Source organism: Bombyx mandarina, chromosome 02 (assembly GCF_030267445.1).
Source record: "Bombyx mandarina strain Sakado chromosome 02, ASM3026744v2".
Classification (NCBI taxonomy): Eukaryota; Metazoa; Arthropoda; class Insecta; order Lepidoptera; family Bombycidae; genus Bombyx; species Bombyx mandarina.
The window spans coordinates 7,003,126-7,021,712 of NC_143209.1; the positions used below are offsets into that span (position 1 = coordinate 7,003,126).

Genomic DNA, 18,587 nt, shown 5'->3' on the forward strand with positions numbered 1-18,587 from the left:
TAGTTGGAAATTTAAAAGGCATTATGCAAGTGCCAATAACAATGTTGAGATTGAATGATACTGGTTACGTTTAGTCGCCTTGGCCTAGTGGAACAGAACTAAGGTCACTCAGATGTCGATGTCCTTATGAGCCCCGCGTGCTATGTCGTGTGCGTTGGGGGGAGGGGGGTGCTTAGTTAGGCCGGCCGGTGCGGTCGGGTGGTGTATCGCGCGTGCGGATGCAGTGACGTGTGTTACGTTCCAGCGCGAGAAGCGGCCCTACAAGAGACGGAAACACCGACATCAAGCCGCCGCTGCGCATCCGGTGCGAGGTGAGTCCGACTGAAGCACACACCGGCGACCTACAGATAGAGACGAGCGCCTCGTTGTAAACTCGAAAAAAATACATCTCTATATATCTATATATATATATGTATGTACTGGGTGTTAGGAGACCGCTTCCGAAAACGAAGACAGACTGGTGGTAGGACCTCTTGTGAGTCCGCGCGGGTAGGTACCACCACCTTGCCTAGTTCTGCCGTGAAGCAGTAACGCGTTTCGTTTTGAAGGGTGGGGCAGCCGTTGTAGCTATACTGAGACTTTAGAACTCATATCACAAGGTGGGTGGCGCATTTAAGTTGTAGATGTCTATGGGCTCCAGTAACCACATAACACCAGATGGGCTGTGAGCTCGTCCACCCATATAAGCAACAAAAAAAACACGATAGTACTAATGACACCTTTGATGATGGGACGAAAAAAAAACATATTTTTAAAACCTTTTATTAGCATTATTTACCCTCTTATAATTTTAGTGCAAGTAAATGAAACGATAGTCTCATAAAAATACATTACTAAAAAAACAAAGCCAGCAATGAAACACAAAATCAAAAACAGCTGATGATCGGGTCAACGAACGCCCGGGCGCGGCGTTGATGCCGCGCTCCCCAAAATTTACTTTGTTTACTATCGTCTGTCTTCGTTTTCGGAAGCGGTCTCCTAACACCCAGTATATATAAATATCTACTCGTGGACAGTCCAGTTATTATAATTATAACAATAGTAATGAATAAAAAACAAATAGATACACTTTTGGAGGGTATTTGAATATTTTATCGGATTTGCGGGTAGAATTCATTCATGCAGAAAGTAGAAATTTGATACCGCCAGTCAAAAGTTATCAGTAAATACGTATTACTCATTAATTAATATTAACAATGTGACCACTAGAGAATATATAACAGCAAAAAAACGGATCATTAGCGACGGAGATACCGTTAAATATACATTAAAAAAACTCTACAGTATATAAAATTTCACAGTTTTTAAGGCTGACAATAAATAAAATTTATTTATTATTTTATACTAACAAAGTGATCATCAATCCAAAACATCAAGGATTGACAAAAAGTATGTGACAAATGTCATTTTAATTATAGGTACAAATGACAGTGCAATAATTGACAATTTTTTTAATTAAAAAATATGAATAATCGAATAAAAATACAATGAAATGTTATAAATCATATAAAATCCAGATTAACACATTTTCACAAAGTAAAAAAAATTATAAAAATTGCACCTAATTAGAGAAAAAATATAAATAAATCTAGATTGCATTTGATAAGATTAATTTTGATTAGGTTTTATTTAATAGGGAAATAATCAGCGCCAGATTTGTCCTGTACGAGACAGAAAAAAATATCTGTGTCATGACATACAATTAGTTCAGTGCAAACGGAAAATGAACAAAATGACAATTATTGACATGGAATTATTCATTATATAACAAATTCAATTTAACTATTGCAAAAAAAAGTTAAGTGGTACTATTTCCATGACTAATATAGTTCTTATATTGTTGTTTCACTGTTTAATTAAAAACAGGTAAGCTACTGTTTACCTAAGCGATAACATTAAAAATGACAACTTTAAAATTATATTTTACTATAATTCAAAAAGCCCGCAATGTATTACAAAGTTAGGTAGATGCCTAAAAATGAGCAATTGCAACCAAATATGGCCTAATAATATACAAAAATATTATTTATTCTAAATAGATCAGTATTTATACTTGACAAAAGAACATTAAAAGAGTAAATAAAACATATTGTTAATATTTCGAATTTACAAATTGTTTTCTCATACCCACCCTTTTATCATATACGTAATGATGATGAATTATAAACTATTCCTCTTCATTAGCAAAGGGAATCAATGTTGATGTAATCTATAAAATATCTTTAAAAAGTAATTTTCGGTTATGTTACAGAGTCCGGTGTGTACACGTCTTCTGAAGAGGAGGCCAGCACCCGCGCCGACACCGCTTCACCTCCAGACGACGGACCCTTCGCCTTCCGACGGAAACCTGGCTGCTACTACGAGATGGTGCGCTCTCGTCATGCTATACTCTTGTAGTGGAACTCAGGGCTGACAGCATTGGGGCACCTACTAACCTCAAGCACCGGTCATCGTTCTCGTCGAACCCGTCGCTTGCGACGAAGGACTCGACGTAAATGAACCCACAGACACAGCCCACTGAGTTTCTCGTCAGATCTTCTCAGTGGGTCGCGTTTCCGATCCGGTGGTAGTTTTTTTTTTTAATTGCTAGATGGGTTGACGAGCTCACAGCCCACCTGGTATTAAGTGGTTATTGGAGTCCATAGACATCTACGACGTAAATGCGCCACCCACCTTGAAATATAAGTTCTAAGGTCTCAAGTACAACGGCTGCTCCACCCTTCAAACCGAAACACATTACTGCTTCACGGCAGAAATAGGGGCAGGGTGGTGATACTTACCCGCGCGGACGCACAAGAGGTCCTACCACCAATAATTACGCAAATTATAATTTTGCGGATTTCATTTTTATTACACGATGTTATTCCTTCACCGTGGAGGTCAATCGTGAACATTTGTTGAGTACGTATTTCATTAGAAAAATTGGTACCCGCCGGCGGGATTCGAACACCGGTGCATCGCTACATACGAACGCACCGGACGTCTTATCCTTTAGGCCACGACGACTTCTCCTCTCATTGTCCTTCTCTGGATGATGTTTCGCCATTTTCCTCTGTTCTCGACGGTGTATATGGCATCGTAGACTGTGGTATCTAGAGTGGTGCGGATTACATTTGCAGGAAATTGGCACATTAATGAAAAACTAAAGAAATATACAATTGTTATAAGTGATCGATGCGTTGTTTCAGCCTACGGCTACGTTGTGCGGTGACCCCGTGGACCCGGAGAACCCCAGAGACGGCCTGTTCGAACATGAAGTGGACGAGCGCTATAGGTGCGGACACAAGGGCAATTCTGTACTGTACTGTACTGTTCGCAGTACACATGATGCTGTAGTGGTTGGAGTCTATGACCGCTGGGGCCAGGGTGGACACGCTTACGGCCCATGCGTTAAATGGTCATCAGAGGCCATAGACGTCAGCAACGTAAATGTTGTCACCGATCTTGAGACATGAGGTGTAAGGCACAGTTTTAGAGTAGTCAAATAGTGTCGCACCCGTCAAACCGAAATCAAAAAAATATGTGCAATTCAGACGCTGTAGCCACTGAGTTTCTCGCAATTCATTATACATCAAAAAAATTCATATTTAAAAAAATAATAATTTGATATTAAAAAATAAATAAGTAATAATTTCATATTTAAAAAAAAAAAAGACATGCCCGGTGAGCTTCTTGCCAATTCTTCTCAGGACGGAGGCTAGTTCTTGTGAATTGGCGGTAGTTCTTTTGACGTTCAACAAGTATGTACTTTCATTTATGTTGAATAAAAAATTTTTGATTTGATTTGATTTGATTCCGATTTGTTGGAAAGTTCAGCCTAATACTGGTTTTGCTAGGCCAATTTTAGTAAAGTCTCCTAGGCTGAGTCCTGTGAGTTCTCTTAAACCACCCACGGTGAAGAAAGAATGGGCCTTCGCGGAAATCGGCAGTAGGTAGGCAAAAAAATAATTCTCGCTCAAACTAAAGATTTATTCGTATTTCTCTTTCAAGTCACGATGCTGTTAATCGTTATATGAGTGAGTGAGTAAGTGAATAAGGTGTTGTCGCGCGGCAGGTACACGCTGACGTCGCTGCAGACGGGCGCGTGCGTCGGGTTCGCGCGGCGGCGGCAGGCGCGCGGCGGCCGCACGGCGCTGGACCGGCTGCACACGCCGCTGCACCGCCTGCTCACCGCGCTGCCCTACCGCTTCCTGCACGCCGCCAGCCACCGCGCGCGCGCCACCGAGGAGGTACGCGCACGAGCGCAAACAAGCACGCACACGCACGCGTACACACACAACAAGCACACACCCAACATGCACACACACACAACACGCACGCACCCAACACGCACACACCCAACATGCACACACACACAACACGCACGCACCCAACACGCACACACCCAACATGCACACACACAACACGCACACACCCAACACGCACACACACAACAAGCACACACCCAACATGCACACACACACAACACGCACACACCCAACATGCACACACACAACACGCACACACCCAACAAGCACACACCCAACATGCACACACACCCAACATGCACACACACAACACGCACACACCCAACACGCACACACACAACAAGCACACACCCAACATGCACACACACACAACACGCACGCACCCAACACGCACACACCCAACATGCACACACACACAACACGCACGCACCCAACACGCACACACCCAACATGCACACACACAACACGCACACACCCAACACGCACACACACAACAAGCACACACCCAACATGCACACACACACAACACGCACACACCCAACATGCACACACACAACACGCACACACCCAACAAGCACACACCCAACATGCACACACACCCAACATGCACACACACAACACGCACACACCCAACACGCACACACACAACAAGCACACACCCAACATGCACACACACACAACACGCACGCACCCAACACGCACACACCCAACATGCACACACACAATACGCACACACCCAACATGCACACACAACACACACACACACACACACACATTATGCTTAAATGTACGTTTAAAACATTAATTAAAAACCTAACTTGTTAATCAGATGGAGCTCGAAACCAAAGCTCATCGAACGCCCAAGGTTCTGACGAGGGACTACGAGACGAGCGGGAAGTACCCCTGGCGGAGAGCGTTCAGGAAACACCTGGCCAAGAACGCGGACCTGTGGATCTGTCCGGTGAAGCCCGGCCACGATGACGTTACGCCTCCAGCGGACCTCAAGCTCGTGAAGGCAGACCTCGAGGGGCTCGACGAAGTAAAGCCGGAGGATGTGCAAAGTGATATTAGTGATAGCGCCAGAACTATAGACGGAGTCGTGCGGGAGAACCTGAGGAACGAGATGAGGAAGCGGGCCCACAGCACCAGCAGCGACAGCAGCTACGACTCCGACCAGAGCCTGTACCCCGTCGAGAGGGAGTTCGAGAGCTTCATCAACGAGGTCAACGCTGACTGGTGAGCGCACGGTGGTCTCTCTGTGACACTAACTCATTATTGATAAAAAAGTCGTCGTGGCCTAAAGGATAAGTCGTCCGGTGCATTCGTATGTAGCGATGCACCGGTGTTCGAATCCCGCTGGCAGGTACCAATTTTTCTAATCAAATACGTACCTCCTATATACGACCTCTTGTGAGTCCGCACGGGTAGGTACCACCGCCCTGCCTATTTCTGCCGTGGAGCAGTAATGCGTTTCGGTTTGAATGGTGGGGCAGCCGTTGTAACTATACTAAGACCTTAGAACTTATTTCTTAAGGTGGGTGACGCATTTACGTTGTAGATGTCTATGGGCTCCAGTAACTATTTAACACTAGGTGGGCTGTGAGCTCGTCCACCCATCTAAGCAATAAAATAAGATATATAAAATTTTGTTTAAAAAATATTTATAGCATTTGAGTTATTAATACGCTTTTATTAGGTTCAGACGTATGTATGTATGTAACGGAATCTTTGAACATGATTTTGACCCCCTTCAAAACGTCCGATTAACTCGAAATTTGGTATACTTATTAAGGACCGATGACCAAAAATGGAAGATATTGAAATTCAAGTAAAAAATGAACACTAAATAATAGTTTAAAAAAACTGACAAAATACGCTTTTATAGAAAATCTAAATAAAAATAGAAAATAATTTAAAAAAAATTTGAATTAAAAATAGTGTAAGAAAAAATGATTTTATTGTAAGAAAGCGTGGGGTGCTTTTCAGGATATTATCAAAATAACCCTTCTACTACTCATATCTGTTTATAAAATGTTTATAACCACTTATACCATGCACCCCACGCACTTTTACGATAAAATTATTTTTTCTTACACTATTTTTAATTCAAATGATTATTTATTTTATTACCCTAATTCAGTATGAAAATATATTCTCGTGCCAATTAAATAAAAACTATAAAAATTGACGTACATCCTCGTTATTTCCGTTTCCGTAGGTTACATTTCCGACCGAAAACTCCGCCGCCTTCGTCACCAGTGAGTGAGCGGCACGAGGAGCAGTTCCCGCTGTCGCTGGACACCGCCATCTCCGTGGAGCTCCGCGCCGCCGGGCCGCCGCCCCCCGACGCGCCCGACGCCTTCGTCACCGCCGACTTCACGCTCAGGGGACTCGCGCACGCGAGCCGGCACGATCTTACGGGTACGTACGTCCTAACTAATTGCACCGGACTTTTTGGCGGGAGGGGGAACGCGAGGAGTGAAGTCGTGTGATTTGTTTTTTTTATTGCTTCGATGGGTGGTGTTAAGTGGTTACTGGAGCCCATAGACATCTACAACGTAAATGCACCCACCCACCTTGAGATATAAGTTCTAAGGTCTCAGGTATAGTTACAACGGCTGCCCCGCCCTTCAAACCGAAACGCATTACTGCTTCACGGCAGAAATGGGCAGGATCCTACCACCAGTAATTACGCCAATCATAATTTTGCGGTTTTAACATTAATTACACGATGTTATGTTCTTTCACCGTGGAAGTCAATCGTGAACATTTGTTGAGTACGTATTTCATTAGAAATATTGGTACCCGCCTGCGGGATTCGAACACCGGTGCATCGCTCGAGACGAATGCACCGAACGTTTTATCCTTTGGGCCACGACGACTACAGAACTCTCATTCAAACCGTACCACCATATATCAGTTTTGTTGTATGTTCCACCACTCATCGGTTCGCAGTAAGCACGTTTCATGTTACCAAGTTTAATCGCCAGTCTGCCCCCCTGAAAACTTGGCTACCACTGTAACCAGGAATGATGAAGCTACCAGGGACTCGAAGGGTTTTATGTTTGTGTCAGTCATTTTGGGGGGTCGCCATGCGGGCTGGTGGTCGCAGATTGCTGTTATCATATTTTGCGGTAGGCAGCGGCTTGGCTCTGCCCCTGGCATTGCTGAAGTCCATGGGCGACGGTAACCACTCACCATCAAGTGGGCTGTATGCTCGTCTGCCTACAAAGCCAATAAAAAAAAACCTCTGAGACCGTTACTGCCCATTATCTGGGTAACCCCTTAGTCACTTATCTTAAATTTCTCACCATAGGAGATGGAATGTTATTAGTACGCACTGGGGTTCGGGATAAATAAAATTCCACCAAAGTACCACTAAAAACTGTATTCAACACTTAGAGCACTTCACAAACACTTTAAAATTCTCAATTCACTTCGCTTCGGGTGATCCGTTCGCTGTTTCGCTTCGACTAGTTCCGATTACTGACTGACTGCGCGCCATCTCTACAAGGCTTTTATAGCCGATACCTCGTCTCTAGAATTATCGAGAATATTCCACACATCTCTAGTAGTAGTTCCCGCCATCTGACAATAGATGGCGTTGTACTTCTCGAGCGTTCTAGGTGCTACTAGATCCTTCGATATTCGTTCGACTATTCGGCGATAGATGGCGTTACTCTTACCGGCGTAACATTATTACCACTGAGTAACACGGTCGGTTGGTCACGGTCGCGGTCACCTTTGCCCAACAGTGGACGTTTGTGGGCCAACCCTCAAATTCCGAAAGACAGTCGCTTCTTATTAATTAAATTATATCTCATTTAGCTAGATTGGGTATAGTCAATAGCAATATGTGTGATTGCGGCGCTGATGTTGGCAATTTAAATCATATTTTTTTCGCGTGCTCCTTAAATGACTGTTCCTCATTTATTGATTTCTTAACATCCCTTAGTATCCACTCCCGACTTCTATCAATACTTTGTTATGTACTATGAACTATGATATTTATTTATGTATTTCAAATTTTATCCTGAAACATAATATCAAATTGTAATTATGTATATTATTTTATTATTATTTTATGGATCTTTTCTGTTTTTTTTTTTTTTTATTACTTAGATGGGTGGACGAGCTCACAGCCCACCTGGTGTTAAGTGGTTACTGGAGCCCATAGACATCCACAACGTAAATGCGCCACCCACCTTGAGATACAAGTTCTAAGGTCTCAAGTATAGTTACAACGGCTGCCCCACCCTTCAAACCGATGTTTTATTAATAATTAATTAATATACATACATACCTGATCCATTCTTTTTAATTATCCATTTTTCCTTTTTCTCCTGTTTTCCTATCTTTACCATTGTATGTGGCTAATGCACAAACCGTGCAAGCTAAAAAAGAAAAAAAAAAAAATTATTGCAATAATTACATTTTTGTTTGATTTTTACATATTACAGGTTTAACTGAAACGCAAATGCAGAGTATTCTATTAGAGACTGATCTCAAGGTATTACCAGACGAGGAAACCACGAGTATCGAGCAACGAAGATCAAGTTCTGGAAAGGTGAGATTTATGGATTTTTTGTAGCAGAGTTGTTGACTAGCGAATTATGTATACTACAGCCGTAGTAGCGTTTAAAAAAAGACCAAAAATCTATTAACTTATTTATTATGGAATTTTAATTATTACAATTAATTAATACTAAGATAGTAATGAACTTGGACGATGTCAGTACCGAAGTGGCACCAGCGGGCCCCGGCCAGGGTCAATCGCATACTTTTCCATGAAAATGTAATGAGGTTGCTACGTCGACAATTTGTAGTCACGCCCCACTGGCAAAATGCATGTACCTAGGATACGTAACAAGCATTATCATAGATAGACCATAGGTCTGCTGTGACCACCCTGGAACGCGGAGTCTGAGTCTCGACTGCATAGTGCGACGGCTGCGCCCGCGATCCTCGGTACTGATCAGTGCGAGCCCACACTATGGCCTCCTATCAGTAAATTATATTTTAACCAGCCTGTGCTTTTAATAAATCATGCTGCAAGAGATACCAACGTCCGTACATATCACTACACATAGTATAAAACAAAGTCGCTTTCTCTGTCCCTATATCCCTATGTATGCTTAAATCTTTAAAACTACGCAACAGATTTTGATGCGGTTTTTTTTAATAGATATAGTGATTGAAGTGGAAGGTTTATATGTATACTAACATCCATTAAATAGTGGAGAAATCAATAATAAATTACAGTTTCCGAAGCGAAGCGAGGGCGGGTCGCTAGTGAATCAATAAGTTACGTTCATGATTCGATGATCGACCAGACCCGGCACCACGCATCGGCGAGCCGATAATAACTCTATGGGCTCCTTACTGCTAAATCACATCCACGTGTTACAGTCTACATTACAATAAAATTCAAAAAATTGAAATTAAAATACATATTGTTTATATTACAGACGGATTCATTCGGTTCGTCCTCGATAACTGTTAGTTCCACGTCCAAAGAACGCATATACGTGGAGATGAAGGAGGTGCCTCGTCCCCCGTCCCCCTCGCCCTCTCCGCCCCCCGCTCCCGTCCGGTCGGCGGCCCCCGCCCTGGCGCCCCTTCCCACGCCGTCCCCCAACCCCCCGCCCTCCCCGGCGCCCCGCAGCGACAGGAAATTAGATCCGAAGCCCGAGCCTGCGCCCGTGCCCACACACCACATCATTGTCGAAGAGGTTAATGAGGTATGTGCCAACAAATATGCTTTTTATGTTTAAAAAAAAAACCAACTGATGAATGAAAATCGATAGTGGAATGTCCAATCATCGTTTTCGTCGAACCCGTCGCTTGCGAGTAAGGGCTCGACCCATAGACACAGCCCACTGAGTTTCTCGCCGGATCTTCTCAGTGGGTCGCGTTTCCGATCCGGTGGTAGATTCTCCGAAGCACGGCTCTTGCTAGGGTTCGTGTTAGCAACGCCATCAGGTTTGAGCCCCGTGAGCTCACCTACTAGTTAAGGTTCCGCTGAAATATGTTGTGTCAATCGTGATAAAAGTTTGTAGACGGAACGCGACCTTGGCTGGGTCTCCTCCCAAGCAGATATGTCCTCTTGGTCGACACGCAGTTCGAATATGTCACCTTCATCATCATCTTGGATTACTCTCGTTCTGTGATAGCTACTGTCCCTTTTTTTTTTTTTTTTTCTCGGGCCGGGGGCCGAACCTCCTACGAGGTCCCCGCGCCTAGGGGGCGCGCGATAGCTACTGTCCCTAAACTAACCTCTAGAGTTGATTTCTTCAAGTGACCAATATGATAATGAGGCTTAAATGATTCGTCTATTATCAAAGGTGGCAATCTGTGCATTTGGACAAAAAAAAATTATTGATATGGCGATACAGATTGATTTGAATATAATCATCTCCTTCAAAGAATACGGTTCAAAACCTGCATTAAATAAAGTATTAACTTAACCTGTTATTTATCTAAGATGTCGTTCAGAGGAGTTTTGTGACTGCCAATGGAATACAAAGTCAATAATTCGTTTTTTCTGATTTACCAATAATTTTCCAAAAGTCACATTGCCGGCTTTGATAATAGTCGACTCATTAATGTAATTTCTTTTCTTTTTTATATGACATGACATTTATTAGACATTCTTATTAATATTTCAACAATGATTACTGTTTTACTTGTTAAATTTGAATCTCAAAGTATGTTTTCATTAGGTATTCTCTTTTTTTATTATTATTATTGTATTCCATCTTCGAGCCGATGAATTGACAATGTTATGTACGCCATTATTGTCACATGCATCGGGCCTTAAATTAAATAGATTAAGTTATTTTCAATGTTAAATGTTTATGATGTGGCAGTACTTTTTTAAATAAATAAATAAATGAGGCCAATTTTCAAACAGGTCCCTATAAAAATGGAGAAGAAACCCAAAAAGGAGCCACACAACAACGCCGTCGAAGAACTCCAGTACCCGCACGGCGTCCAACTGAAGACCGTTCAAACGAAACATTCGCCCCTGAAGAAGCACATCATAACCGCACAGAGACGTCCCAGCGAGCTCGCGGCTGCCAGTGTCAATGCCGGTGTCGTGACCAGCGCCGGCGTGTCGGTGGCCAGCGCCGCCACCTCCGCCCCAGGCCAGCAGGACGCTCCGGCTCCTCAGATACTAACCGTCGCGGTTTCCGACAGCCTCAAGGTGACTATTATCGTGACTTCTGTGTGCTTAGCGCGAGTTTTTTAACGTTCTCGATAGCGTAAAAGCTAGCTCATATTTGTATGGAATGGGAATGTTTGCGTACGTTTGCCGCTAGGGGCGCTGTTCCAACTGCGTACAAAATTGGGTTAACTTTAACGTTATCGAGTACGTTAAAAACTCGCACTAAGCACACTGTTGTAAGCTAAGGATTTTTTCATTTTTTTTTATTGCTTACTAGCTGACCCGGCAGACTTCGTAGTGCCTTAATCGATAAATAAAAGACCTAAACTTTTGTATAAAATAAACTTAAAACAATCAAAAGGAATCCGTCCGACGGGGGGGGACACATCAAAGGGAAAACAAAATTGTTATTTTTATTTAATTCCGAGCATTTTCATATTTATCTACCTTTTAAACTTTCTCTGGACTTCCACAAATAATTCAAGACCAAAATTAGCCAAATCGGTCCGGCCGTTCACGAGTTTTAGCGAGACTAACGAACAGCAATTCATTTATATATATATTATTTATAGTTATATATGTGGTTGCAGGTCCGTCTCCAGAACCACATAGTGCCGGGGCAGGCGGGCGTGCTGGTGCAGAACGGGCCCTACTCGCAGGTGGCGGTCGCGCTGCCCGTGCAGTCCGTGCACACCGTGCAGGCCGCGCGCGACAGCGGTGCGTACCCTGCCCGCCATCCTACACTGGACAAATCTTTTTTTTTTCCTACCTATTTTGATAGCCTTAGGAGGCTATTTCAGCTTCGCCCTAACGTGTGCAGGTGAGCTCACGGGACTCAAACTGGAGTGGTGCTAACACTGACTCACTAGCAAGAGCAGTGCTTCGCAGAACCTACCACCGGATCGGAAACGCGACCCACTGAGAAGATCCGGCGAGAAACTCAGTGGGCTGTTTCTGTGGGTTAATTCACTATTCGAGCCCTTGGTCGCAAGGGGCACCTTTTAAGCGCCCTCCAAAACTACTAAATATATTATTCTTATTGAATTTTATTCTTCTGTGGTTTGTTATTTGTCCCTCGCATTCGCGGGATATTTTACTCCGAACATATAAAAATCGAACACACCACTTCAACAATATCTTATAATGTGTACAATATTAAAAGTAAACAACGCTAGGGCACCAGAAGACACAAATTAAAACTTTTTTACGATCAACTTAAACCCGTAGTATGACGTCACGGGACACCTGCGTGTTCTGGAACTCCGATCGCGACCGAATGTTACACGATACACTTCCCTAATAGCTTGAGAAAAATGAGATCAGTAAAATAATTAGTTACTGTATTGTCGGCAGGCGTGTCGAGCGTGTCGAGCGGGCGGCGCGTGGGCGGCGGGCTGGTGCAGCTGGGCGCGCACAAGGTGGTGGGCGGGCAGCCCGCGCCGCTCGTGGTCACGCACGCGCACTCGCCCGGCAAGCTGAAGGTGCTGCACGCGCACTCGCTCACGCACGAGCAGCGCGCGCAGCTCCTCGCGCACAGCCGCGCGCAGCCGCTGCCCGCCGTCGTGTCGCTCGCCGCGCTGCACGACAAGCGCCCCGCGCCCGGCGTCGCGCAGCTCTTCGAGATCAAGGGCGGCCAGCTCGTCAACGTGGTGCGCCCCGCGCCGCCAGACAAGAAGCGCCAGTACGTCACCGGACTCAGCGTCGACGGGCGCCAGATCGTGCGCGCGCCCCTGCAACTGCGCCGCGCACAGCTGCCGCCGCAGCGCACCGTCGTCGCCAACGTGCTGCACAAGGCCGTGCTGCCCAAGCCCGGACAGAAGATCGCCATCTCCGCGCCCGCCCGCCCCGCGCTCGCCTTCACCGCTGCACACCTCAAGGGCCGGCACGCGCGCCTGCTGCACCCCTGCCTCGTCAACGACAGCAGCGCCGCCTCCGCAGCCGCCTCCTCCGCCTCCCCGGCGGCGACGCCCCTCGCCCCCCTCGCGCCCGCCGCGCCCGCCGACGGAGACCGCCACACGGCCGACACGCTGCCCATGGAGGTCACGTGACAAACGACCGACACACCTCTGACGCTCCCGGGCCTCGACCGCGAGACCGATGCTGATGATGCAAATAGTAAAAAGGTCAATACTGTCACCTCCGGCCGCCGGACCGACCCGCCGGCCCCTGGGAGCGATCTCATCCGCCACGACGACGACGCCGGCAGTTGTAAACTTTATAAAATTGAGACACAAAACAGTCTGCCCGTAAAACCTGCAGTCCGCAAGATCGTTCCGCACACAATCAGACATACTGAAGTCGCAGACGTCGAGGCTGTGCCGCAAACGTCAAGCCATTGTGCGGCGGCCGCCCGCGCCGAGGCCGACGATGACGTCATATTTGTCGACGAACGCTCCGTGATAGAGACCGAAGAGGTGATACTGGAGGACGGCGACGAGACGACAGCGGAGGCGGGTCCCGGCGCCGGCGAGGACTCGCCCGGAGCCGCCCGGCCCACCGACCTGCAGGGGAACATACTCGTCGTGCCGCAGGATGTCGAGAGCACGTTAGACGAAAAGGCTTTATCGATATTAGTCTTCTAGCGAATGCAGTGAGCGCGATGCGTCCGTCGCGCTCTGCCGATAAAGCGTGCGTGATAAAGTTAATCATTACTGTATGCTGGGAGCGCGGGCTCGCGTTCTGTTATTGTCATTAGATTGAGTCGCGTGCGTAATGAGTACTTATTTTTTTAAGAAGAGTGATCTGCTTTTGTCTTCAGTGTGCTTAGTTCGAGTTTCTTAACGTTCTGGATAGCGTTAAAGTTAACTCAATTTTGTATGCAGTTGGAACAGTGCCCCTGGCGGCAAACGCACGCAAACTGAACCCATTTCCCCCATTTGACGGCTGTCTGGTGTAGTGGTAAGTGACATGGTCACTACACAAGGGGGTCGCGGGTTCGAATCCCGCCAAGGGAAGATATTTGTATGATAAATATAAATGTCTTTTCCAGGGTTATGGATGTATATTAAATATATGTATGTGTATAATAAAAATCTTACATTTATTTCCGTTATCTGGTACCTGTAACACAGCGTTAACGTAGCGTGATTGTTAGTAAATATTTATTATTATTATATGATTATTATTATTATTTCATACAAATATGAACTAACTTTTACGGTATCGAGTACGTTAAAAAACTCGCACTAAGCACACTGCTCTTTACTCTGAAGACTCTGAGACTTATTTGTTAACTTTATCAGGCAGGTAGGCTTTTTACTATAATTTCAAGCTTGTAAATAAAACGAAAACAAAAAAAAAAACAATTTGTATAAAGAATTGTGATATTAAAAATAATGTAAACGAGTTTTGTAAGTTTTTTTTTTGTTTTTTTTTTCTTTGATTCACGTTCGGCCGCCGTGCTCGCGATGAGGCGGCGGCCGCGGCGACGCGTCGTTTCAGTGAAACATTTTAAATTTAAATACAAGGAATTATTTTAAGTAAATAATCAAATTATTTTAGTTATTTATTTAACTAAGCAGTTTTTTTTTTTTTTGTATTTCATTTGGCGCGATTGTAATGCCATCTCTGCATTTTTTATAAATTTGCCGCAAAATTTATACTAAGCAAAGCTTAATGTTTGCGGTTTAATTTTATTTAGCGAAATTATTGTTGATTTAGCGAAATAACTTGTCAGACTAAATCATCATATTGTGTGAATGTAGGATTGTTCCGAAGAAAACTTCAAAAAATATCATTCGCAAACAATTGGCATATAATTGTTGGCTGTGTTTGTGACATTGTCGTGAAACATGTGTAGGGAGTCATATTTAAACACATGAATTTCATGAAATTTCAAAAAATATTAGCAAACGCTTGCTAATGAAGAATAATGACTTAAACATCAAATATATTGTCTAAAAGTATTACTAACAGATCCTATGGCCCGTGTGGCTCATGTCTAAATCACAAAATCTATTTTATTAAAATAAATAAAAGATAAAAGAAAGACAAATTCTTCTGAAATATTCGAAAGATAATATTTAGAGCCTTAGACTCGATACTATGCAATCAAAATATATATGTCAATGACCTCTGGCTGCCAAATATTATTGTATTCAATAAATATATTTTGCGAACCTAGTAAATGAATGATGTGTGGGTATTTCAAAAGTACATTACCCCGTTACAGGCAGCCGGAAGCCATTGATAAAACCCCTTACTAAAAATATTTAACCGTTATGGGATAGCCATGATTTTTTTAAAGCACTACTAAATCGTAACGTTTATAAGATAATTATAACATATTTTCGTGAATATTGAACGCTAATGTGGTTAGCTCGTGCATATCAAATTTTGATCGCATAGTGTCGCGTGCTTGTTGCTTACAATAGATAAACGATTTATAATCGGAAACCTTTGTATTCATTCATGATATCGATATTTATCGACTGGAGAAACAGAAATTGTGAAGTGAACCTAATGGTGAAGAACGAAACGTAGTTTGAAATTTAGTTTAAAGTAACTAGCAAACACCAAAGGCGACTAAAACGTGTTTTAAAAACGGCAACACTGATTTTAATGGAAATTTGTTTAAAATGTGTTAACTTCTCTAAACTAAGCAAGCATACGAGGGCGTAAAAGTTTCCTTGAAGGGGTAGAATTTTCAATTTCGTTTCAGATTTTTTTAAGGTTTCCATTCCCATTTTATTCTTAGTATAATTTCCAAGCACCTCGTCGCAAGGAAAACCGGCTAATCTCACTTTAACTTCCAGATCAAATTCGATGTGGTTCGTCAATAATTGAAAGCTCATAAATGTCTTTACCCTAAATGTATCAGACAGAGGTTATACAGTTAGACCACTGAAGTTATTTGAAACGCTTCCTTCAAATCTGATAATAATTATCATTAAAGAAAATTATATAAATAGGTGTTTTAATACTTGCTGATATCGAAACCGCCAATAGACATTTGTCTAGCAAATAATATTATAAGTAACTTTCAAAGATCATGTAAATATTTATATCGGTGTTCATGATTTAATATAAACTACGCTGTGTAGGTGTTGTTACTAGTTATATTAAAATTCAATTCACCCTAGTAAATGTTTCAAATAGAGTTTCTTTTCATTATTTTTTTTTCTAAAATTTAATCTCACCAAATCCAAATATTGTTGTAACTTTCATTCAAATTTATTAGGGGATTATAAATGTATCGTATGTAATATTAATGTTTCAGTCTTAATTGTATCTCTGTATGTTCATAGTGGGAGATTATTATCATATTAATTAATCGGGTTAAAAAAAAAAGTAATGTGTTCTGAAAATGATAGGAATTTGATATGACAAAAATGTGAATACTCTAAACTCTATTGAAGGAAATTAAAATGACAGTTTTGACGTCTGTCAAAAGATAGAAAATGGCGGATTCGGGTCGGCCATTTTGAAATTTGTTAAGAATGACACACAGTGAGAATATCAGAATAATTCGCGTACGTATTTTTAGAAAAGTTTTTTCCGTTTAATTTCCCCTCCCAGTAAAGTTGTAGTGTCCTATATTAATCTTAATTTATTCTTTTGGGGGCAAGGCTGTTTTAACTACACTCTGTATTGTAACTAGATAGTTTCGGCTGCGGTAATTTGTCTCCTATCAACAACATTATTATTATTATTAACAAAATTAGGAACACATCAAGTTCCGCCATCTTTTAGCTCGAACCAGATTGTGTGGTTTATTATTCGAATTTCGTATTGTTTGGAATTGCGTCTATATTATTCGCCTTAACAATTAATTTCACGAAAGACGGAGTCCCCAGTCAGATTTTTTTTCACCTGTAATATGACTACTAAAATCTAATTCATACTAATGTTATCTTTATATATTGTAGTTGGAATGTCCCGTGTCCGGTAAAACTAATAGACGTTGTAAGTAGAGACAATGTGTACGTAGATAGTAATTAATCATTGTTTATTGGATGTTTATGAAAAAAAAAGTGGCTGTTTTTCTGTTAATGCTAATACATATATATTTAAAATATGAATACCAGACTATATTGATAACTAAAGCGCAGGAACATTATTGATAGCAATAACAGAAAATTCAGCCATATTTAATAAGATGTCAATAAAAGTAATTTCTTTTTTGGAATCCAAAACATTTGTCCTTTTAGGTAATACTTGTGAAAAAAATTCAAAAAAAAAGATGTTTAAAAAATAATGTGATTTATGTGTATATTATCTAAATGTAAACTAAAACATTATGGTTTAATCTAGCTAATACGTTATCGACGTGTTTACGCAGTTTTGCAATCTTAAAAAAAAATTCGTGAGCCATTTTTCATATCAGCTCAGAATGATGATCTGCTAAGAAAAAGAACTCGCAAGCAAAAAAAAAACGTATGATTATAAACAGTTTTAACTATGTCTATACATGTATGTAATTAGTAAGTATCATATACTGTACAAAAAGGCTGCAAGTATAAAAAATGTAAAAAAAAAATTGGCCTCATTTATTTTGAGGCTGTTACCATACGCTTAGTAAAGTGATTAGGATGTTTACCTCATAAGTTCTTAATAGTGTGGACGCGACTTTCTGAATCCAACCCGACATAAAACATTTTTTTTTTTATTATTATTTAATTTCACCTCTAGCTTTCTCGAGGAGCCGTGGGGAGCGCGCAGTGCCTATCTTGTAAATATTTGTTTTTGTACTTTTTAATGATTTGGCGTAACCTCTATTCGGTGTGATTTCGGGATGCGTTCAGAAAGAGCGCTCTCATCGTATTATAATTAAAAAAAAAAGTCGCTGTAAATTGTTTGTAAAAATAGTCACGTTCAGAATTTCAGTGTAGTTTTGTTGATTATTTTTCAACCGGAATTTGCTGAATAAAGCGAAAATTCTGTTTCATGTGTTCGTTTTATTATGTATTTGTACAGGGTTTAAAGTGTTACCAAGTAAATACTGGTTTGGGGTTACCAGATTATTTTCATTTATTATAACTGAAAATATCGTTTCAGAAGCACAGCAAAAAGATAAATGAATGGCAGTTAAGTAAAACAGCTTAATGATAAATGTAAAAAATCAATTAAAATATAATATTAAACTAATATGTTAAAGGTCTTAAATAAAGGTTTTGTTTTTCTGGCAACCAATGGTAACCTCTTCAAGTCTGTTTTGGAAAATTAAAAAATCA

The 18,587-nt window shown here is 42.0% G+C and overlaps 1 protein-coding gene across 1 annotated transcript in view; it reads left to right on the forward strand.

Annotated features, from left to right (window-relative positions):
• E(Pc) (Enhancer of Polycomb) overlaps positions 1-18,301 on the forward strand; it is a 119,374-nt gene extending 101,073 nt beyond the window's left edge. The window contains exons 8-18 of the mRNA XM_089735774.1: positions 245-311; positions 2,252-2,367; positions 3,189-3,274; positions 4,055-4,229; positions 5,077-5,483; positions 6,466-6,668; positions 8,708-8,814; positions 9,716-9,988; positions 11,161-11,454; positions 12,006-12,132; positions 12,769-18,301. Coding sequence (XP_089591900.1) covers positions 245-311; positions 2,252-2,367; positions 3,189-3,274; positions 4,055-4,229; positions 5,077-5,483; positions 6,466-6,668; positions 8,708-8,814; positions 9,716-9,988; positions 11,161-11,454; positions 12,006-12,132; positions 12,769-13,463 — 2,550 coding nt within the window. The 3' untranslated portion in view covers positions 13,464-18,301. The remainder of the gene's footprint in view (positions 1-244; positions 312-2,251; positions 2,368-3,188; positions 3,275-4,054; positions 4,230-5,076; positions 5,484-6,465; positions 6,669-8,707; positions 8,815-9,715; positions 9,989-11,160; positions 11,455-12,005; positions 12,133-12,768) is intronic.
• Positions 18,302-18,587: the final 286 nt, after the last annotated feature.